The sequence below is a fragment of the Cavia porcellus genome, unplaced genomic scaffold (genome assembly GCF_034190915.1).
Source record: "Cavia porcellus strain 051 isolate PalLab524CR breed Dunkin Hartley unplaced genomic scaffold, mCavPor4.1 scaffold_8, whole genome shotgun sequence".
Taxonomy (NCBI): Eukaryota; Metazoa; Chordata; class Mammalia; order Rodentia; family Caviidae; genus Cavia; species Cavia porcellus.
In genome coordinates this window covers 4,272,317-4,296,376 of record NW_026947491.1, presented here as the reverse complement: position 1 = coordinate 4,296,376, position 24,060 = coordinate 4,272,317, and the positions used below count along the sequence as shown (strand labels likewise).

At 51.4% G+C, this 24,060-nt stretch overlaps 1 protein-coding gene across 2 annotated transcripts in view; it reads left to right on the top strand.

Annotated features, from left to right (window-relative positions):
• LOC101788926 (ras-like protein family member 12) overlaps positions 1-24,060 on the top strand; it is a 141,611-nt gene that overhangs the window by 6,690 nt on the left and 110,861 nt on the right. Inside the window, exons 1-5 of one of the 2 annotated variants that reach the window (XM_003460713.5) lie at positions 596-855; positions 2,615-2,671; positions 7,525-7,598; positions 8,176-8,366; positions 10,579-12,542. In XM_003460713.5, coding sequence (XP_003460761.2) covers positions 753-855; positions 2,615-2,671; positions 7,525-7,598; positions 8,176-8,366; positions 10,579-10,942 — 789 coding nt within the window. In that variant the 5' untranslated portion in view covers positions 596-752 and the 3' untranslated portion in view covers positions 10,943-12,542. Of the gene's footprint in view, positions 1-595; positions 856-2,614; positions 2,672-3,003; positions 3,529-7,524; positions 7,599-8,175; positions 8,367-10,578 lie in introns of those variants that run through there. The other variant, XR_010049016.1, reaches the window with a different exon arrangement.

Genomic DNA, 24,060 nt, shown 5'->3' with positions numbered 1-24,060 from the left:
CATCATGGCATTTTAGATTGATTTCCCTTCACCTGTTGTTTTTAAAGTTGAGGAAATGAGGGGACTCACCCAAGGTCACCCAGGGGAAAGCGCACACACTAGATCCAAAGGGCCTGTGCTCTCGGTGAGCCCCCTCTCGGTCTCCAGCACCATTTACACAGCAGCCTGCTGCCTTGCAGCTCATTAGCGCCCATCAGGAGAAACAGTAACCCGGGTGAATTAGGTGTCTGAAAGCTGAACCCGTATTGGCCACGAAGCCTTGGCAGGGACGCTCTTCTCCCCTGTTCGCAGCAGCCTGGCTTTTGCAGTGATGCCAGAGCCCCTACACCCAAGGGCCAGACTCGGGTGTAGAGGGCCAAGGGTGTGAGCTAAAAGCTCCAGACAGCAGAGTAGAGCTGGGCGTCTTCCCGGAGGAGGAGGAAGGGCAGGTGGGTGGTGGGACAAAGGAAGGGGTGAGTTTTCCCGCTGCTGGGAAAAGACCGAAGGAAAGGCTGGAAACAACTGGGGTCGCCCTGCCTGAAGTCCTTGGCGGACGCCGGAACCCCCTGTCTGCGCCGGGGCGGGATGAGCCCTTAAAAGGAGCTCGCGGGCTCGGCCCCGCCCCGCCCCGCGGCGGGAACGCAGCGCGAGGCTCGGACCTACTCGGGTCCGCGCGGGGTGCGGGGCGCGGGGTGCGGGGCGCGGGGCGCGGACACCGACGGGCACGCAGCTGGGGCGCTCGGTGTGACCCCGGGGCGCTCTCCGCGGTCGCCATGGCCTCGGTGTTCGGAAAGCCCCGCGCCGGCAGCGGGCCTCCGAGCGCACCCCTGGAGGTCAACCTGGCCATCCTGGGGCGCCGCGGGGCGGGCAAGTCCGGTGAGTGGGACGGGGAGCCGTGGTTTTGGGGCTCGGGGTCCTCCGCTGGCTTTGAAGGCTTCCATGCACAGCCAGACCCGATAAGCCTCTGTGATTTTTCTTCTTTGCCTCAGTTTCTCCATTGCTGGTGTTCTCAGCTCTTCCGCGCTTGCGCGCAGCCCCTCGGCCTGGTTCTGCGCCTCGGCTCCTGGCTCCTCTTCCCTCTGTCTCTGTCTTGCGTGGCTGTGACTGTTACTGTGTCCGCTCCTACCCTGCACCCTCTCTCTTTGGGTCTGCAAGTCCTCGCCCTGCTCCCATCTCCTCTCTCCGGCGGTGGAGGGGCCAGCCTGCCAGGGTGACTGGCCCTGAACTGGCCTGTTGGGCACTGATCTTTGAACTTGGTCACAGCCTCGCAAGTCCTTCAAAGGAATAGGTAGAAGTACCTGGCCCTGGTGATTTCTCAGGCAAGGGTCCGTCCCGTCCCCTCCCCCGCCATCCCCGTTCCACATGGGATCCCAGAGCCTTCACACTGAGCTACACTCCCAACTCTTTTTGTTTTTAAATTTTGAGACAGGGTCTTGCTAAGTTATGAAGTTGCCTCAGCTTAGCTTGGACCTGCAATCCTCCTGCCTCAGCCTCCCAGAATGTTGGGACTACATGTGTGCATGTCCGGGGCTGTCTCTGGGCCACACTTGTCTCTGAGACTTGTCTTTGATGAACCAAGACCTTGGGCTTCCACTGAGATCATTTCTGCCAGTGCTGAACTGAGCCTTCACCGCTCTTGGCAGCTGTCACTACAGAGAGAGGTTGGCCTTTTCCTGCCGTGACAGTCGCAGGCAGCTGCATGTGGGGAGACATAGGGAACCTCTCTACTGGCTCTTTGTCCAGTTATGGCTATCAGTGAGTGTCACCCTCTGCTCTGTGAGCTGCAGGCTCCCTTCCCCAGGGTCTCCAAGACTCACAGGGAGAATAGGGTTGCTTCGATTTTCAAGCTGCCCTTCTGTCTGGGAAGGGTGTTGGGATCTGGTTTTCCTTCAGAAAAGATTCGTCCTTGTCCCTTTGAAAATTAGCTTGCTGTTTGTAGCTCAGCAGCTGGTCCGAGGGACTCCATGAATCAAGGAATTTAAACTTCAGAATCTATTCCCTCGGCAGCGGCGTGTGTTGGCAGACTGACCCTGTGGGGAGTCCTAAGAAAGAACCAAAAGGCTCTTTGGACTTTGTAACAGGCCAGCGGCAGGGCTGGCTGACCCTAACCTTCATGTGGCTGAACTCCAGACAATCAGAGTCCCCTCATTGCCCTCTGCCTGCGAGAGCTTCGTCCTGGGGCTCCGTGTCTTGCTGGGATGTCCAGCAGGGATGAGGGCCCTCGGAGAGCTGACCCGTGAGCTCCAGGACCTGGGTTGCAGTTGCTAGGACCAAGCTCTCGGGCCTCAGACCTCCATGGCCCGCACCCCAGCTCTGCTCTCAAGGGCTCTTTGGGTTGTAGCCAAAACTGGAATGCATGTCCCATACTTTGGAAGCTGTGTGATGTGACTTGTCCAAGATGAGGACATGTGCCTTCGGTTGGGGTCTCACTGGGCTGGCCCGAATAACTGGTTCACAAGTCTTGGCCACTGCTTTTGGGTCTCTGTCAACACCCCCTTAGCCTGACCTCTCCCTGCCTTCTTGCTATTAAAAAAATCCTGGGATGCAACTAGCTGGGGCTCGACCCCCGTATTTCTGGTTCCTTTTGAGCCACGCACAACGGTGGAGACTGAGACCCTCTTTCTGCTTCCTGCAGCCCTGACTGTGAAGTTCCTGACCAAGAGGTTTATCAGCGAATATGACCCCAACTTGGGTAAGAAGCCACTGGTTCCTAGATCTCCCACAACCTGCCTGTGCCCCACCTGGAGTGCTTCTGGGGGCTGGCATCTGGGGACAGAAGTAGGTATCACCAGGATCACGTGGCCAGTGGGAAAGTTTTGTTTGTTTTTTGTCTTTTTTCCTGGCACTTGGGGGTTCTCATTGCACTACATCCCTGGCCCCCCCCCCCTTTTTTTTTTTTTTTTGAGGCAGGGTCATGCTAACTTCTTAAGTTGCCCAGGCTAGACTTGAACTTGTGATACTCCTGCCTCAGCCTCCCAGAGTGCTGGGGTGACATGGATGCCTCTCCCATCTCCCCATCCCCAGCTCGTGGAAAAAATGTTTTAAGTGTCACAGATCCCCCTTCCATGGCCCATTCCAGGCGACCTGGAGGTCGGCCCAACTCCGAGAACTGAGAAAGATTGATTTGCCCCAAAATATGAGGTGTGGTGAAACTTTTAAAAAATGAAAATAAAAAGTTCCAAACACCGCAGATATCCACATCCAAATAAGTGGTGTTCTTCTAGATGATCACTCAGTGTTCTTTTCCAGAAAAGCTGGGCAAGAAAGACATTTGGGAAATGTGCTGGGGGTGGGGTGGCTTCTGACTCTTTTGAACCACATGAGAAGACTCGTCATGCCTTTTGTTGATTTTGTAGTCAACAACACAGACCCAGGTGGACCCAGAGCCTTGCACATTTGAGGCAAGCTTTCTGCACTGAGCTATACCCCTAGACCTTTTTAAATTTTATTTTGACACATCTCACTAAGTTGCCCGGGCTGACCTCAAATTTGCTGTCCTCCTGCCTTAGCCTCCTGAGTGACCAAGATTAAAGGCGTGTACAACTTCAACCCATTTGTCTAGCTGTTTAGTCATGTTATAGTGTACCGGTCAGATCTGGGTTCAAATCCTTGCTTTGCCAGTTACTGGCTGTGCAGCCTTGAGAGAGTTGTTTCTGTTTCTCCACCTATAAAACAGGAATGCAAACACCTATCTCAGAGAATGACTGTGAGGAGTTAGGAGGTAACACAGGCGGAAGATCCAGCCTCCTACTTGATTCACGATCGTCTTCACTGCGGGCTCACCAAGGCCTGGTGACTGAGATTCCCTTAGATTAATCAGATTACTGCTTTTGAAAACATTTTCAGCTGCAGGATCTTTTCCTAAAATAACTTCTCACAGGGAACCTTAATACTTAAATAGAAGCAGAATTTTGCTAGTTCCAGTCTCATTTACATCTCACATTTATAACTTTTTGTTTGCTTGGTTCTTTTATTTTTGTTTTTGAGACAGGCTTTCACTATGTAGTCCAGACTGGCCTTGGACTCATGATCCTCCTGCCTCAGCCTCCTGAGAAGGGAATTTGGTGTGCTCTACCAGGTTATTGCTCCAGCAGTAACATGTTTTGTAAACAACCTCCTGGGACCAATAGGGTATCTGAATGATGATAGGTTTGAAAATGGGCGTTCGGTTAATTCCCCATTGGGAAAAACTGAGTGAAGGATGGGGTAGGAAATCTGCAGAGAGACCCAGGGCTCGGTGACACAGGCTGGGCACCCTAATGGTGCACCAAGCCCCTGTGACAGCCACTAGGATGCCCAAGGGAAGAGCTGAGTCTGCTGGTGCCACTAGCTCCTCTGGTCAGGTCAGCAAGGCTGCTGAGTCCTGGTGCTGGAGCAGGGGACCCTCGGGGGACATTCTTCCCATTTTTTCATAAATGAAATGATCCCTTCCTCCAGAGAGACCTTAACAGGACCCCAGGGTGTCCAAGAGAACTTGGTTAAGCCAGGAGATTGTAGGACAGCTGATGTGGTGACCATCCCCAGGGACTGCGATCAGCAGAGGTCACCTCCTGAGGAAGAAGGACACGGATGCAAGTGTCCTGCTGACCTGAACAGGGCTCAGGAGGGGACAGAGCTAGAGTAACAGAGGATAGGGGAGGTGGAGGCCTGGAAGGAAGGTCGCACAGGCAGTCGTCAGGTGTCTGCCAGGGGACAAGGCAGATTCCCAAGGACATTCTTCCCTGTACAAATAGTATGTTGGGGTGCTTGTACTAAATACTACTACTGATGCATCCAAAATTCAGACCTCACTGCTCATCCCAGCTCTTTCCTGGCAACCCCTAGTCCATACCTTGTCTCAGGGTCCCTGGGTGAGCCTGTTCTGGGGAGGTTTGTGCTTCTGGGTTGAGTAACTCTGGGGTTCTGACCTGGTGGTGGAATGCATGGTCAGACTGCAGGGGAGAGGGGAGCAGCAGCCCTCTTATTCACCGCCCTGAGCTGCAGAGACTTTTGGGGCCCAGTGGCATTGCCGGGGTTCTGTCCCATCGCTGGGAACTGCCTCCACTTGCTGGTTCCTGGCCCCCTCTTGGTTCCAGCAGCAGTCGGGACTCTAAGGCCCAAGTCTGTCTCTCTGTGGAGAGAGCTTGGCCGAGTCTCAGACAGATCTTGGCAGACAGCTCTTTTGCTTTTGCCAGGGTTCCCCGAGACCTGGGTGCATTTGGGGGCCCCCTGAGGTGGCACCTCAAGCTTAGTTCCAGCAGGGGCCACAGCACAAGGCACAACACAGCCTCTTCATGGGGCCACTGAGTTCCGGTTTTAGGGTTAGCAGAGCTTCTATTATTGTCACCCATTTTACAGGCAGAGAAATAGAGGACTCAGTGATTTGCCTAAGATCAGAGAGGCTTGGGCACAAAGGAAGACAAAGAACTACTCTATTTGCGTTCACCAGGGGCAACCTATGTTATCGGGGGCCAGTGTCAGAGGTCCATGTAGCACTGGGTTCTCTCAGCCTCAGTTTCCCCATCTGGAAGATGGAACTAACAGCCTGAGCGCTGTTGGTTTCAGACCTGTGCTGGGCTGTGGGCTGTGACTATCAGAGCTGATAGGAGTGGTGAGATTGGTGCTGGTGAAGGGCTTTGCTGTGTCCCCTGCTGGGGTCCCCAGGTGCTGGTGTCACCATCTCTTGTCTTCTGTCTGCTCCAAACTCTGACCAGAACTTTTTTGGGTGCCTTTTAAAAAAATGATTGTTGCTGTAAATGACAGAAAAATACTTTGGAACGAGGCTCTTTTCTCAACCTTAAAGTGCATGAACTCTCAGAGCTGGGAGTTACATAGTGCCATATTTCAGGACCCAAGTGCCCTGTGCCAGGGAGGACTGGGTACTTCTCGTCCTCCCGTGCCCTCTGCACAGAGCCAGGGCCCGGCTGCCCCACCAAGAGGCTGGGGTGTGAGGGGTCTGGGTGGGGAGCAGGTCCCCTGTTTGTGTCCTTTCTACCAATAGGGTGCTATGTGGCATGGCCAAGTGAGAGACCAGTGGCTGGGGACCAAGGCTGGGCTGGACAGGACTTCGTGCCTGCTGGAGGGACCAAAAGAGGTGCCCCAGACAGCATCAACAGGAAAATAAAGACGAATCTGAACATGACATCGGCATCTAGGGACAGTTCTTCTTGGGCCAAATATAGTTAAACATTGGGGCATGTTTTCCATTTGATTTTTTTTTGTCTTTGCATAAAAGCATCTATTTATCCAAGTCCCTGGAGCAGGCTGGGGCAGAGGTGCTGTCTGAGATTCATGCTGGATGCAATGGCCCCTGGCATGTGTCCAGGGTGGCTGGGCTGTATCTTCAGCCAGGGTGGGGGTGGCGTCTCACAGGCTGCTGCCAGGGAGCCAAGAGCATCTCAGTTCTGCCAAGCAGGGGTAAGATACCTCGGGAGACCCCCAGGGAAGGGTGTGTAGCGTGCTACAGTCACGGGGAAGATTGGGGGTGGGGACACTCAATGCAGATGTGGCATCAATGTCCCATCTGCATGCCTGCCCGCTGACCTCTAGCTGATTTCTGGTTTGAGGTCATAAGAAATGGAAAAAATAATACTCAAAAACTTGTGAAATCCAAATGAGGTCAACAGTTTGGTTCATGGTAGAGTACCAGGGTCGATGTCTGGGTTTGGTAATCATGCCAGGGTTATGTAAGGTATTAGTATTGAGAGCAGTTTAGGCAAATGTTCACAAGAATGCTGTGCTCTTTAGCAACTGGAGAGACTGAAATTATTTCAGAAGAAAATAAAAGGTCAGCTAGGTATGGGAGCCTGTCCTGTCCACTTCGGCGTGCCCCAGCCCCCTGCCCTTTCCAGGTGGTGTCAGGCCCTGTGCGCATCCAGGCCCTGCACAGCCCTGGCAGATGGGCTGTTAAAGTGCAGGCTAGGAGCAAGCACTTACCACAGCATTCAGTGCAGAGGAAAGGCTTGGGGACCGATGGCCACCGTCACCACCTCACTCCCATTTAGGGGTGATTGCAGATTCCCCCTGAGCGCTGAGCTGACTTGGTCCAAGCACACAGCTCAGAAATGGCTAACGTTGGCTTTGTTTCCACATCTGGGGCTTAAACTTGTCACACGGTTGAGGATTATTTGTAAAACCCTCTTAGAGTTTTTCTTTGGGGTCCGACCACCCTCCGTCCAAGATGTCATGTGCTTCTCTTTTCCCTTGTCTCTGCCCCCCGCCCCCGGATGGGTGGTGTCCTTGGAGGGTCTCCCATGGACCAGGTCCTGGTGTCAGAAGGACTTGGGTTTGGGAAGGAAGGGTGGTGGGCAGTGCCACTCCTGAGTCTGCAGTGAGCCAGGTCACTGGCCACTGGCCTGCCCTACAGGGATTTATGCTGTGGCCTGTGATGCTCTGAGCCCTGCAGCACAGCAGCCCCTCCTCGGTGAGAGTCCTCCTGCATCCGCCTCCGCTGGCCCCAGAGCAGCACCCAGGGGCCCTCCAGTTGGCACAGGGGTCCAGTTGTGACTCAGTCACAGCTTCCTGTCTAGTAGCCTGTCCTGCCCAACCTGTCTGTCTGTGTTGCAGAGGACACCTACAGCTCTGAGGAGACGGTGGACCACCAGCCCATCCACCTGAGGGTCATGGACACTGCAGACCCGGTAACCTCCCCACTGCCCCTTGGAGGGCAGGGAGTTTGGGTCCCTTTAAAAGTGCAACTTGCTGTGTGGTCTGAAATGAGACACTGACTTCCCTGAGCCCAAATCTTCCATCTGCCAAATGAGGAGGATGGGAAGGGGGCTGGGGAGTTACCCGTGGCAGGTCTTGGGCCCTGTGCAGTCAGACAGGTGCATGCCTGTCCACACAGATGCTTCTGTGAGAGCCCCTTGGCCATCTCCCCCTCGTCCTCCCTCTTGGCTTGAACTTGACCCAAAACCAGCAGTGCCCAGAGACAACAGGTCCCTGGAGGGGCTGTGCCATGTCCTTGGCATTGTGCCCAAGCAGCCAAGGTCTCCAAGTCTCTGGCTGGCTGGCTGGCTGGCTGGGGCAGGGCAGGGGGTGGGTCATGAGACAATGTCTCCTTTCACACCAAGCCAAGTCCGTGGTCAAGTGTGCCTTTGGAAAGGGCTCGGGTGGGGAACAATACAGAGACCCGGCCTGGACAAGTGGGGGTGACTGCTCAGGTGAAGGTTTTTATCCCATGGCCTGTGACCTGGAGGGCTTCTCCCCTCACTGCAGGACATCCCCAGGAACTGCGAGCGCTACCTGAACTGGGCCCATGCCTTCCTGGTGGTGTACAGCGTAGACAGCCGCCAGAGCTTTGAGGGCAGCAGCAGCTACCTGGAGCTGCTCGCCCTGCACGCCAAGGAGATGCAGCGCTGCTACCCGGCCCTGCTGCTGGGCAACAAACTGGACATGGCCCAGTACAGGTGAGCGCAGTGGTGCCCATGGGTTAGGGAGCTGCCTGGAGGACGTTGCACCTAGGTAAAGGCATTGAGAGCAGAAAGGGCCTTGGGCTTCCCAGCAGCCAGAGACCAGCAGGGCAGGGCTGGACCCTGAATATCAGAACAGCAGCCACTCCTTCCATCCTCGTGGGTTTCTGGTTTCTCCTGGCCTCGCCCTTTCTTGCCCAAGCCACTGTGACCTCCGTCCCATCTCAGCAGCTGAACAGTTGATTCCATGCCCGTTCCATTCCAAGGCTAGGCTTCCAGAGGCCCTTGGGTCAGGGGCGTCACTCTGGTCCAGCCAGCTCTGTCTCCACCCCAGTGCAGCCCCCCAGGCTGTGCCGAGGGCAGCTCTTAGATGCTGGACCTGAGCCAGAGGTCAGGACCAGGCCACAAGGTGGATGACCGCAGAGTCTGCAGCCGTGTGTTGCTTGGCCGGCATGGTGTTCGACAAGACAGGAACTGGAATGTTTTGGGGTAGGGCCCACTCCTCCCTGTGACCACAGCCTGGCTGACCACAGCCTCGCTGTTCCCCGAGGTTTCCCTCCAACTTCTCCTGGCCCTGAGGCAGCTGAGACTGTGATGCCACATTCGATGGATGAGTAATCCTCCTGGACTCTCCCTGGAAGCCATGTCCTGTCCCCCTGCCGTCCCTTTCAGGCCCCTTGCCCCTGCTTTCCCAGGCCCTGAAGCTCCAGTGACTGGTGTTAGCAGAAGAGGGGACCTTTGGTATAGGACAGGCTGGGTGGGCAGTGGGAGAAGGGAGTCGTGGTTTCCCAAAGCAGGCCACAGTCAGGGCCCAGGAGAATGACATCTTGAGGCAAGGAAAGAATGTGTGGCATTAAAGTGACTACAGGGTCTGAGGAATCCCAGGGCCTGTGAGAGGGTGTTGGAATACCAGGCTTCAAATAGGCCTGTTTTCAGCAGGGAGACATAACCAACAGGTCCCTGTTCACTGCCAAAGGGGTGGTCTCAGAATGGTTTGGGAGCAACTGACCGAGAATATCAGGCTGGAGTGAGGCAGTGTCATTGGGTCCCCAGGGATGAGTCAGGACGCTTCCCCCTCTCTCTTGGGTCATGTCCCAGTCTTCGTGACTCAGGACTCGCACTGGATGTTTTAGCTGCCCTGAAGTCAGCGTCCTTCCCCACACCCGCCCCATGAGTGTCTTGCAAGCTACAAGGTGGGAATGGTGTTAGAGCAGCGATGCCCACGCCCTGAGAAGCTCACCAGGCTACAGCAGAGCAGGATAAAGGACAGAGTTCAGGGTGAAGCTCGTGACAAAGGCAGAGTTCCCGCGCTGGGTGGCTTCCTCGGGCAGCAGCGGCAGGTGCAAACTGCCCGTGCACAGCCCTGGGGTGTGTCTCTGCGGCAGGGGGTTAGATGCTCTGCCCCTGCCTCTTGGATCCCGGTCACCTCCTCCCTCTGTTGCTCCCGTCACTGGGGAGCAGGGCCTGCACCCATCAAGGCCCACCCTGGGGTCTTCTGTCATCTCCTGAGCTGGGCCATTGTCCCTGGGAATGGTGGGTGGGGCAGCCCAGCAGCTTTGGCTTTGGCCTCCAGACTTCTTCCCTCTCAAGAGCCCATGTGCTCTTTCCCCTACTTCCATTCCATGGCATTCGGGCCAGAAGCTTCTAGAACCTTCCCAACCTCAGATGTTCCTTCCGGTCATCATAAGAAGTGGGCCAGGACCAGGCAGGAAGAGATGTTGCCCCTTCTCTTTGTGTCCCCAGCTCATGTGAAATGTCATCAGCCCTGCTCTCCCTGGCTGTCCCCTGGGCAGGAAGACAGCTGTCCCTTTGAGTCCCAAAAGCTCTGCCTGCCACAGGCTTCCTGAGTCACCTGTGTGGTCCCTTCAGCTGCCTTCCTCAGGCCAGGACCACCACAGGGGCTCATTCCTGCCTGAGGGGCCAGTGCTGTGATGGAGCAAGGAGGCTGGGATGGGGTACCTCCAGCCACAAGCAGGTCTATCTGGGGTTCCGCCTCCTTCCTCAGTGTGTCATCTACAACATATTGAGCCCTGACCTGAAACAGGTACTGCGCTAAGCACTCAGTGCCACTTGTGTTTCTTAGTTCTGACAACTCCGAGAGGCTGATGTCACAATCCCATGATGCTGGTGTGAAAATGAGCTGGAGAAAGGTGAGGAGCTGCGGCCCCTCTGACTGGCCACCTTGCCTGCCCCTCCCTCCCTCCCGCAGGCAGGTGACCAAGGCCGAGGGAGCAGCCCTGGCCGGCAGGTTCGGCTGCCTCTTTTTCGAGGTCTCCGCCTGCCTGGACTTCGAGCATGTGCAGCACGTGTTCCATGAGGCGGTGCGGGAAGCGCGGCGGGAGCTGGAGCGGAGCCCCCCGGCCCGGCCCCTCTTCATCGCTGAGGACAGGGCCCCCGTGCACCAGGTGCCGCTCACGGCCAGCGGCTGCACTTTCAACACGCTGTCCACCTTCAGCCTGAAGGAGATGCCCGCCGTGGCTCAGGCCAAGCTGGTCACAGTGAAGTCATCACGTGCCCAGAGCAAGCGCAAGGCGCCCACCCTCACCCTCCTAAAGGGCTTCAAGATCTTCTGAGGCCCATGCCCCTCCTCGGCAGCCCCGGCAGCAGGACAGCGGCTGGCTTGTGATGCCGGCCTTTCTCACCGATGGACTGCTGGCCCCGCCCACTGATGGACAGCTGAACCTGCCTCTGGCACCAAGCAGAGTCCCCACATTGAGCCTAAGGCACTGGGTGGGCTGCTGCTGCTTGGTCTCTATGGTGTCCTTTGCACCTAGGACCCTGGAGGGAAACGGCCATTGCCACAGCCCAGAGACCTGCCATAGCAGGAAGAAACTGTGTCCATTCTGCTGCCGTAACTCTAGCCAGGCTAGCTGTGTCCCATGGTAGATGGACAGTTCCCAGAGGACCCAGGAGGGGCGGCCTAGGGGTCGTGGCGCCACCTGGTGGGAGGCAGAGGCAGCGCAACTGCTTAGAAGTAGGAGCCTGACCCTGCTATCCTCTTCTGACCTCACAGGATACGCGGGTAGTGACCCCAGTTTATTCAAGGAAGATCTGCTTAAGATAATTCTGCGGGGCTGCTGCACAGGCAGGGGCTCTGGGTCGGGTATTCCCAGCGCTTCCCCTTTCAGGGAGGGGAGAAGAGAACCTCCAGTGGGCTTTCATCAGGATTCAGGGTCTTCTTCCCCACTTTGCTAAGGACTGTGTGCACACCCTCAGGACCAGGTCCTCAAGTCTAATGACCAAGGCTGCAGAACACAGTGTCCTCTCTGGTTTCAGGAGAGCCCACAGAAGGCAGGGTCGCATGCCACCTGGCAGCCACCAATGCCGGCTCAGACAGGAACGGTGTAAAGCTTGTAACAGGGTTTGGCCGGACATGTGACCTTCAGCAACAGATCTGAGCTTTCAAAGCCCAGTTTTTTTTTCTTCTAGCACTGGGGATTGAACCCCGGGCCTTCACACTGAGCTATATCCTCAGCTATTTTATTTTATTTTATTTTATTTTGGGAAACTAAGTTGTCTAGGCTGGGCTGAAAACCTGGGATGCTCCTGCCTCATCCTCCCAGAGAACTGAAATTACAGGTGTGTGCCACTGCGCCCAAGCCAAAGTCCACTTTGGTGAGACAGAACCTGAAGTATGTCGGGCTAATAGAGCAAAGTTTTGCATAGATTCTATGGTGTCCCCCTTAACAGCTTATGCCACAACATCATGGCTCAGATGGAGCCGCAGGTTCCTCCCTGCGGTTCCCACTGTTAGCCAGAGGAAGCTTCAGAGGCAGTTGTCTTCCAGCTCTGTTTACTATGAGCAGGTACAGGAGGAGTCTCTGGCTTCCTGAAGGGCTGAGAAGGGGATTCTGACTCCAGAATCCTGCTTCCTTCCATGTCAGTGCCCCATTCCAGGAGCTTGGACTCAAAATCCCCCTAAACCAGCCTTCAACCCATTCTATGGAGGGAGAAGCTGAGGCCAGGGGGAGGCTGTGAACCATTCCAGGCCACCGGCGGAGGGTCCCTGCCAGGCTTCCCGAGCCCTAGGCTGCTACGGGTTTTGCACTTTTCTTCAAGCCACTTGTGTGTTTGTGTATATGTGCGTGTGTATCACAGCCACTTGAACAGTCTGTGCACTTCCCACTGCCCACTACCAGAAGCATTTTTAATAAAAGATTTTTTTAACTATCAGGAGCACTGTTTGACTGCAGTTCATTGTATCTGCTGATAAAAGCAGGCTGCTGGGGGAGGAAGCCCCGATGTCTGGCTGTGGGGAGCCCCGTCTCCGGCAGTGTGGTGTGGGCCGCGCCTGCTCTAGCTCTCGGTTTCTTGCTCCTTTAATTCAGTCCACAGCGGGACCAGGGCTGGCTTTTCTGTGAGCAGTATCTCTCCTAGGTTGTTCAGGCTGTTGTTGTTGCCACTGGTTCTGGCCTCCTTTAGATGCAGGAGCGCAGGTGTTTCTTTGTCTTGTGGCTGCAGCTTTCGGTTTCTGGGAGGATGGAGGAGGAAATGTGGTGTAAAACGCCCAAAGCAGCCATCAGGCCTGATGATGTAGGCCTGTCATCCCTGCACACTGGGAGGTTGAAGCAGGAGGATCACAAGTTCAAGGCCAGCCTGGGCAGCTTAGCAAGACCTCATCTCACCTGATATCCCTTCCTGTGTTGTACAGGTTTCTTGTGGATCCACACGGCATGCATACAAGCAGCTGTTTTCCCATTAGTGTGGTGCTGGGGATTCAAACCCCTGGCCTTACACACTCTAGGCAAGCGCTCTACCACTGCATCTCAGCCCATCCAATTTTCATGCATTAATATTTTCTCCATGTGTATGCATTTTCAATAGGTGCATATATTGTGTACCTTTTGAGACAACAACCCAAATTTTAGACATTTTATGAACAGAATTGGAAAAGTGTACAGAGATGCATAGCTCAGTGGTCTAGGACTTGCCATGCGTGGGGTCCTGGCTTGATCCCCAGCTGTGGGATATGCACTTTAAATATGTCTAATAATGTTATAACAAGCGCCAATCAACAACTACAAAACAAAATCACAGGGTGGCTGCAAACCCGAGCCCTTCCCAACTGTTAGACACCACAGGTAATGAGGGCTTTTGTCTGACCACTTAGCCAGTTTGCTTCTAGAGGACATTACTTTATCATCTTTTTAGTATGAAACTAATCTCTGCACTTTTTTTAGATTTCATTAGTTTTCCCATTAATGTACTTTCCCTGCTCCAGAGTTCTCTCCAGGCCAGGTCTGATGGTGTTCAGCCACCCTAACTTCTCCAGGTGATCCCTGCATTTGAGACATGGCTACTGGCTGTGGCCCCTGCCCAGCCCAGCGCAGGCCACCATCCCCGGGGGCAGGTGGGGACTGCTCACCTGATGCTGCACTCTGGGCCTTCTCAAGCTGCTTTTGGATACAGTGTTGATTTCTGTTGTTCTCTTTGCTGATTTCTGTTGCCTTCTTCCTGGTCCTCACCGGAGCACAAGATGACGGTCTTTGTTCCCAAGCTCTCCCCAGGAAAGTGCAGCTGAGCCCACAGAGTAGTAGCTCTGCCCTTGGCACCTCACCCCAGCCTGCCACCGTCTCTGCCACTGCAGGTGACTGACCTCTTTAGTGGGTGGCCTTTGGTGGCAGAGCGGCTCCGCCTAACCTCAGGGATCTGAAGTCACCATCGTTGTCGAGTGCCCACCCTGTGCCTCTATTTCCTAATTATCATCAATATTTAACCACAGAGCAGCGAATCAAGGCTGGAATTTTATAACTGGTGCTTTTGATTAGGGAAGATTGTGGCGTCATGTGAATTCCTCAAAGGGCTAGAAAATGAGACCTTTGGAGGGCAGGGCTGAGAGAGGCCGGGAAAACCGGTGAACCCCAGAGGAGGAAGCAGTCCAGGATCACCTGGAAGGTGTACCTTCCAGGAAGCAGGAGTGGGGTGCTCCCATCTATGGTCTGTGCACCCCAAGTTCCATGACCCCTGGCTCTACATTGCCAGTGATCATTGTTACTAGGTGAGCAAGGAGGGACTCGTGTTCTTCAGATGTGGAGACAGAGGCTGAGTCAGGCTCAGATTCCTAGCCGGGTGTGGTAGCACATGCCTGAAATTCCAGCACCCAGAAGACTGAGACAGGAGGTTCCCTGAGTTCAAGGCCAGCCTTGGCTAGTCTCAGCTTTGTACAAGACAGCATTGTCCAGAAGAAAAAGAACTCAAAAGGGACCCGGCATGGAATTCTGGTTCCTCTCCATTTCATAACACTTTCATTCATTCATTATGATAGAGTTATTTCCAAAAGATGAAAAATATTAACAAAAGATGAGAAATATAAAATAAAAAGCGGCCTTTATTCTGAGAACACGGAGAGAGATGACCGGCACCCCACCGCTGGTGTCCGGCGATCTCTCCGGCGGACACGTGGCGTGGGGGCCTGTAAATAGCCTCGGTTTGGGGTGGAACCTAAGGCGGGCATTAGGGATACACAGGTAGCCCATTGGTCCTAGGTTTGGCGCCATATGTAAATTCCCAGGGGCGGGAAGATGGCGTCACAGGTAACTTCCTAGGGGCAGGGCAAGATGGGGCTTCCTGCTTCCGGTTGTGGCTTTCCTGGCTACAGTGTCCTGTCTGGGCCAAAACCTTTCATATCCCGTCTTATGGTTATTATTATGAAAAGGGGCGAAGATTTCTCTCTTTAACTACTTCCTGCTGGCAAAGGGCGCTGTACTGGAGCCTAGGGGAGTCGACGGGATGAAGGTTGATGCCCAGGTAGACGCTGGTACCAGGTGTTTTGGCCAGGACAGCTTCACTGGTGAATGCACGTATGTCAGACTGGAAAAACAAAGAGACAAGATGTTATGAGGAGACATGGCACTGTCATATTTAAGGACCCAGGTGAGGTAGAAGGAAAGGTGCCTTTGATTTAGACATATCATTCTATCAGGACCATGTTGAGGTAGAAACATTTCCATGGTAAGGCAGAATTCTGAAAATTAAACGTGGGGTTAGGAGGAGTGGAGTTATGAGAGGTGATTACTCCCCCATCTGAAAGCATAAAAGTTAAGACGGTAGGTTGGTGAGGCTTGTCTCTGGTATGCATGATGTTGGAGTCTGTAGGCAATACTGTTAAAGAGTCCTGCTGTAAAAATGATCATTAATAGAATGTAAGAAATTAGGAGCCAAAATGGATAACAAAACATGACTTAGCCTGTTAACTGTGGCTGCGAGGCCTTTGTGAGACGGAGACAGGTAGGTGACAGAAGATGAGATGACCACTCAGAATGATGAGATTTAGGGCTGGGAGGGCACCTCTTAGTCTGAGTGATGTGAAACCAGGATGGCAGTCTAGCAACTTTGATTTAGGCATGGGTCGCTGTAACCTGGTTGTAGTCTTTGGAATGATTTGCTGTAACAGAACTTTAGCAAGTATGAGAAAGGCTTTTATGTATCCTGAAAAAGTATAAACCAAGTGAGAAGACTGGGACCTGCACAAAATAGGCCCTGTTTGTAAATGGCATAGGTTGACCATCAATACCCCCAGAGATTGAGGACTTAATATAGCAGCCTGAATACTCAGGAAGACCTCTGTATATATGGCCTCTATGTCCACAAATATAGAGAATGTCTTACCTGAGACTTTAGTGCGACTTGGAATCTGAGACGGACACCTTAAAGGGGGCTGTTGTTGCCCTGAACTTCTTCAGTCTTCAGCAGCAATTTTCTGTCGGTGACGAATCTGGCAGTGTCGACATTTCCTATGAGGGCTAGAACTTAGGCTGGCTTACTCACTCTCTGGTGGCTAGGACAGTCCAGTAGCCCTGGAGTAAGGTCTCAAAGAATGCCAGGATGGGGCATTTTCTTGCCCAGTATCTTCTGCTGCATTTGAGCGTGGTCCATGGAGGGGGCAGGCAGCTCCACCTTGTGTAGGTTTACCTGTCTCAGAACCCCAAGTGTCACAAGTGTTAAAAATATTAAAAACCATATTAAGGTCTCTATATGGTTTGAAGGTCAAGTTTTGCCTTTTTGTTTGGGATTTGGACTACAGTAGAATTAAGTAAGTATGCAGGAATTTAATATTGGCATTTTAGATCAGAGAGCAGGCTTTATCTGGATGGCACACCGCTTTTTTTATAGGGTGACACGTAGAATTAACAAAAAAGCTTTAGTCTGCCAAACAAGGCTTTAATGGAAACATTTTGCAGTAAAGGTTTAGCAATCTTATGAATAAATCAATCAAAACTGATCTAATACTGTCAAATTCTGAACACATTTACTTTTAAAGTTGTTATTTGCAGTGGTATGAACCAAGACAAATAAAATAAAACCTTAAAGAAAACTCTTGTCTTGAAATAGAGCTAGTGGTTCCCAGCAAAAAGGAATTTATAACCTTAATTGTTACACGGGAGAATGCTGAAGGCTTTGACTGATAAACAAGGCTGGTAAAATTATCAGGTGGCCAGTAACTTTGATTAAATGGTTTGAGAATTGTAGTAAAAAAGCATCTTTTGAGTGGAGCCAAATTGTAAAAAAGCATGCCTGAGCAGAGCCGCTGAGCTGCTGTTTCGCGGCACTCCGGCAGAGCACGCCCAGTGGGTGGGGCAAGCGCTGGGATGTAGCGCGCAGGGGCGGACTCAGACTGCCCACGGAAACGTGTAAGGTGGCAGCAGCGGCGACAACGACGGCGCACAGGGGAGGGAGGGGCTGGGACGGCGCATGGGGGAGGGGCTGGGAGGCGGCTTGACACAGCGCGCGAAGCTGGAACTGCTCGCAGGGCTCGAGGATTAGAAAGCCAATTTAGGAACACAGCTGGGTTTTGATTAGCTTCCTGGACCTGTTTTAAAAGTTTGTTATAGTTAGTATGCTTGTCCTGCTCTGGCACAGCTATAGGCCCAGAGTCATTATAAACGTCCTTAAAATGTAAATCATAACAATTAGTAATAAATTCAAATTGCCTGATATAATTCTGTGGGTCAACAGAAAAGCTACCTAATTTAAGGGTAATCTGAGATAGATCAGAAAGGGAAAAAGGCACATGGATGTTAACAAGTTCCTTGGGGCCAGCTTGCTCCCGAAGCGGTAGCAGCGCCTGAGGAGTTTCTGGAGCAGAGGGCCCTTGAGCAGCCATCCTTCCGGTAGGCGCATGTGAGCAATCATCTGTAGAGCGGCTACAGAGCTGCTGCCGGTCACCCTGGGAAACACGAGCAGATGGCGTCTCACTGTGTGCCTTGCAGTGAGAGGACTGCTGTCGGCAGCACAATGAAGCGTCATGTGCACTGCAACAGGGCGGCTGTTGCAGTTCACAAGAGGAGCCACAAGGAGACGCCCGTTGACAGTGAAGGCCCTGGAAACATGGCGGCGCCCTGTCACATGACCCAAAACATGACGGCGCCCTGTCACGTGGCCCGAAACATGGCGGTGCCCTGTCGCCATGTGGCCCTCCGGAACATGGCGGCGCCATGCCACGTGGCAGAGGGTTGCAACATGGCGACTGTTCCCCGCGCAAGCTGGAACAATCACGCGGCCTGCTGGAAGGACATAGCGACCGAGACCTAGTATGGTGGGCAGGCGGTGAGAATGCTGTAGGGGATAGAGAATTCTCAGGAGAGGAAGTCAGAGACTGCAGGGAAGCACTAACAGAGAGATCAGAGCCGCTGGGAGAGATATGGGTCCCTGGAGACGGAGGGGGAGATGATCGCACAGCGGGAGGTATCTGCAATGGAGAGGGATTAGAGCTGCTGAGAGAATCAGGCATAGGGGGAGGAGAGAGCGGTCTGGCGGGAGTTAACGGCAGGGAACAAGTTTGGTGGTAGGCAGGCGGTGGCTGGGAAAACAATGGAGGGCAGGACGGAAAAGTTTGCGGCGCAGTAGACTTAGCTAAAAGTATCTCAGCTGGAGCACAAGACTTAATGAGAGATGGGCGTGTTCTCAGAATAAGAAAGGCTTGGACATAAGGGAGTTCTAATAACTTGTTGCCAGCTTGACAAAAATCGTACAAGTTCCTGAGAATGCAGGGGTCAAATGTTCCTTTTTTGGGCCAAGGCTTGCCGATAAGCGGGTAGGTTGGCCAGACCTCCTGGCAGTAAAAAGTTAGTTGTTTAGTTTTTATGGTACCTTTAATTTTTAGAGTACGTAAATTAGAAATTAGGCATTGTAAAGGCGTCTTTTGGGAGTTAGAAAATACGTTCCCCATGACTGATTCAGGCAAGAAAAAAAACCGGAGGTCCAGAAAAAGTCGTCACTTATTTGTGGTACCACGCGGCGGCTATGGTTCCAAACCATAAACTCCCGTCGTCACTGAGAGATTTACGAATGGAGTCTACGTGGGGTCAGTAACAGTTTTGCCCGTGAAAGCGCAAGGCTTTAAGGGAAGTGAGGCATTCTTTCAGTGTGGGCGGTCCCAAAAATCTCTGCTTTGGGCTATCCGAACCCAAAGAACGTGAGAGATTTTGTGGGTGCAGGTTTGCCCAGAAAGAACCCTGCCCTGGGCGGTCCTAAGGACATGAAAATGCACAGACCCACGCAGACGGGGAGAACATTCCACTGGGGCTGCCCAGTGCGAAAAGTTCCCCAGGGAGTGCTCACCTGAAATCAGTCTGGCCGATGCGGAGTGCAGGCGGCTGGCGACAGGACCGTCTCGTGAGAGGAAAAAGCTCGGGATTAATCCAGGTTGTTATCTGGTTATTGGCTAGGAAACTCTGGGTATGTGGCCCAAGAGTCAGTTGCCTGCCGATCGAGTCACGGCACCAAATGATAGAGTTATTTCCAAAAGATGAAAAATATTAACAAAAGATGAGAAATATAAAATAAAAAGCGGCCTTTATTCTGAGAACACGGAGAGAGATGACCGGCACCCCCACCGCTGGCGTCCGGCAATCTCTCCGGCGGACACGTGGCGTGGGGGCCTGTAAATAGCCTCGGTTTGGGGTGGAACCTAAGGCGGGCATTAGGGATACACAGGTAGCCCATTGGTCCTAGGTTTGGTGCCATATGTAAATTCCCAGGGGCGGGAAGATGGCGTCACAGGTAACTTCCTAGGGGCAGGGCAAGATGGGGCTTCCTGCTTCCGGTTGTGGCTTTCCTGGCTACAGTGTCCTGTCTGGGCCAAAACCTTTCACAGTAAATGTTGCTTGAGCACGTGCTGTGTGGATCCTGAAAGGATCTTGCCCTAGTATAAATTGCAGTACAGTTATGGCGGTGGTCTACTCTGGTGGAAGGCCAAAGTGGAAATGCTTATCATTTCCTGCTTCTTCAGCCCTAATTACAACTCTCCTTCCTGTTTGCATGCACGTGCACACACACACACACACACACACACACAGAATTTCAATCGGTTCCTCACACATCACCAGTATCTACCCCATATGCCACTCCTGATCAGAGGTCATATAACCCTCTGCCTCTCTGTGTCCAGTGGAAGGAGACAGCCCAACCGCCATGGGTTGTGTGCTCCTTTCTACGTCCTCAACTCAATAAACCTGTTCATTTTGTACTTTTGCTTCTCTATTGCACCAGAATACTCTATCATTATGGTGCCCATGACTTGGATGGCAGAGTGCGTTAGCTCCTGGGAGTCACTCCCAGTTCGAGCTCCCTGCCTATGAACTATCTTTTATTTATTTATTTTTTTATTTAAAGATAAAAAAGAAAGGACATAAAAAAGAAAGCAGTAAAAGGGTACAAGTAATACAGAATTTCAAGAAAAAAATTCCTGTGGGGGCTGGAAATATTTCTTATTCTTCATTTTTCATCTTTTTAATGTATATTAGGGTATTAATATTATTACTATTTTTGGTTCTGGGGATTGAACCCAGAGCCTTCACACTACACTATATCCCGAGCTCTTTTTATTTTTTGTTTTGAGACAGGCTCTCACTAAGTCATTAAGTCACCAAGGTTGGTCTCAAACTCATGATCCTCTTGCCTCAGCCTCCCAGGCTGGACCACCAAATACTTTTATCCTGCTCCACACTGCCAAAAACCTTACCTGACAATTGTGCTGACCCTACAAACCATATCCATTCTACTCTCATATCCCCCCACCATATCCACAAAGCTCTCCTTGCTCGCCTGTGCCACCATCTTCTCCTCCGCCTCCTACCTCCCTCACTACTCCTTCATTACCATCTTCTCCTCACCTCACCTCACCACTCCTCCCCAACTCCACTGTCATCAGTTTCTCCACCACCACACCATAGCAGATCTCACTCCTCTCTCACCACCGTCTTGCAGCTGCTTGCACTCACTGCCATCTGATGACCCTTCCTACACATTGTCTTCATTATCCCCACCCCAGCCATCTTTGACATGATGCTCACCCCACCCTCTCCCCTTTACAAAGTGAGAGGTACCAAATGCTTAATCCACATTCATGTCCCTTTTTCCCTCTCCAGTCTCTCAAATATCTTCCAGCATGTAACATCCTTTGCTGCTGACCCGTACAATGATATCATAAAAAGCTCAAATTCATCCTTCAATCCTATCTACAAGGATCTTGATGCTATTCTTGCTTCCACTCTTTGCCCTCAACAAAAGATTAAACTTCTATTTTATTTGCCAAGCAGCACCAAACATTCAGACTAAATTCAAAAAGTCAGACCTTGGTCTTCAATCCCCCTAGAGATACCTCTTAGGTATGGCTTTCCATGCCTTCAACAGTGGAGAAAACAACAAAAACAGGATGACCTTAAAAAGGATGCATTTTAGGCTAAACTCAAATGCCAATTTCTGGCCTCAGTAGCTTCAGCTACAGTGGAACTCAGGGCTCAAGATAAAACACAGGTAGAAAAAATGACTAGAAACCTGAGCCCCTCTCCACCATGCTTTGAGTGCAGCAGATAAAGGACACTGGATACAAGCCTGCCCTGACCTGTGGCCATGAATGGGAACTTGTCCCATCTACAACCAAGAGGGCCACTGGAAGTGCAACTGCCCTGTGAGAACGAGTACGTCATCACCTTCCCTACCCTCACAGGCTAAGACATTGCTGCCTTGGACTCATCACCAGCTGATCTGCCCAGCATCACCACTGAAGAGGATAGACAAGGCTTGGGGCCTGCAGGCTCCACCAAATTATCTCTCCAAGAGCCCCATGTCTCACTGGATGTCTCAAGTAAAACTGTCTCTTTCCTTGTTGACAGAGGCCACCTATGGTATTCTTCCTGAGTTTTCAGGGCAGTGTTTCTGCTCTGCACGCTCTCTTATGGGAATTGACAGCCAGCTTACATGATCTCCCCAGACAGGACCTACTTCCTGCAGATTCCAAAACTTTTCCATTACACACAACTTCTCAGTATCCCAAACTATCCTGTACCTCTTTTTGATAATCTGCTCCAAAAACTCAGTTTCTCTTATACTCTCTGCCCATGGGGGTCAGACTCCCAAGCCAACTGTCATGTGCTGCTGACTCAGCCTCTCCCCTTCCCTCCTCCACTGTCAACCCTACAGTCTGAGACATCTCCAATCCTATTCATGCCAACACATTACTTGTAATTCACCTCAAACACCCCTCACTTTCCCCATATCCAATAGCCCCTAAACATCAACAGGGGCTCAAACCTATAATCTGCTGCTTATTATCTAGTGGGTCTCCAAAAGTCACTCACTCACCCTTCAACTCCACTATTGTCCCTATCCTCACATCCAATGGCTTCTATCACGAGTCCAAGATCCTGGAGATACTAAAAATGCAATTGATAGTGTCAGTTCATCTGGTGGTGCCAAACGCTTACGCTATACTCTCATTTTTCTTTGTGTACCTTTCACTTTTCTGTATTATACCTTAATGATACATTTTAAACTATTTCCTGACACCTCAATTGCCAAGATTTCTTTGCCTTCCCATGGACAAATCGACACTGCAATCTACACAACTTATTTAGAGTCCTACCTCAAGGCTTCATGGACACTCCACACTTCAGCTGAGCCCCTGCTGCTGATCTCGTGGCTCTCAACCTTTTTTTTTTTTTTGTGGCTCTCAATCTTAAACCTGACTTTCTTCTCCAATATGCAGATGAGCTTCTCCTCTATTCTCCAGTCTATCCTCTAACTACATAACATCCAGCTACCTTTCTCAACTATCTCTCAAGTCTCAAACATAGGGTGTTCCCTATTAAAGCCCAAATAGCTTCACCAAAGATTAAATACCTGAGTCTCACTCTCATCCCCACCTATAACCTCAGACCACAGAGCTCATCTCCATGATCTCCAGGTGCTAACTTCAAAACAAGTTTTATCTTTTATAGATTTAAAAACTTCTTTTATCTCTGGATTCCTTACTTTGCTACACTAGCCCAACCTCTTTATAAAGCATCCACAGGTTCTTTATCAGAAGCCTCACATCCACTACTCCTATTTCTCATTTTCTAAATTAAAAGAGCCTGTTTCAAAGGCCCCAGCTCTCATTCTCCTTAGGCCAACCCAAGATTTCTACCACTCAAGATCATAATGCTGTAGGAGTTTTAGTACACACACACACACACACACACACACACACACACACACACACCCTTCTTTCCAAGCAGTAGCCTATCTCTCAAAACAGACAACATGATACAAAGCTGACCTCCCTGCCTTTGTCCACTTGCTTCAGCAGCCTCACTAAGACAAGGGGCCAAACAGTTCACTTTAAAACAGTCAGTTATTGTCCACCTACCCCATTGCTCCAGTGACCTTATTTTACACAAGATACTTCCTGCCTTAATGACATCTCACCTACAAGTTGACTTAATTCTTATACAGGATCCTACAATCACCATCTCTGTTAATATCTCCCTGAACCAAGCCACCTTACTTCCCACCTCTGACGAGACCCCTTACACAATTATAGTGAGGTCCTGCAGATGACTCCTACTCCCTTCCCTCACATTAACAGTATTCATCTCCCTACAGCTTCTGATACACAGTTCATAGATGACAATACAGCCAACACAAACCCTCAAAAGAGGACAAAATATTCTATAATCAAAGGTTTCAAATCATAGAGGCAAGCTCACTGCCACTCAAAACATCTTCCCAGAAAAGAAAACTAATTGCCCTCACATGGGACCTCACACTAATGACAAAATCATAAATATCTATACTGACTCAAAATATACATTAAACATACTTTACTCTCATACTATGTAACAAATATGAGATCTAAGTAATCACAAGGGACCCCTAATCACTAATACACCTCTCATTCTTAATTTGTTAGAGACAACACAACTTCCAAAACAAGTAATAATCATTCACTATAAGGGACACCAAACATCATCAGGTCTATCTGTCAGGATAGTACCTGTGTGAACACACAGGCTAAATTAACTACACAACAACCATATGTCTCTCATCTTTCCCCCCTTATCCCAAACACATTGACTTCACTTCAATATTCATCTACACAGTGACAGTTAATTCACAAACCCACAAGTTCTTCCTCCCAGATCAATGTTTTAGACCTCATCACTAACATACATAACTGCTTTCATCTAGACAGTCAAGCCCTATATAAACTACTAAGTCTACTCACTACTCATTCCTCTCTAAAAATATTCATCAGGTCACTCACAGCTGTTTTGTGCCAAAACCTCTCCTCAGAGACATTTATCTGCTTCTTTCCCAACCTATCAACTTTGTGAACACACTCCAAATAAAGACTGATTTTACACATGTGCCTCATCATAAGACCTACACACCTCCACCTCACCCGTTCATAGCCCAGTGTTCTGTTACT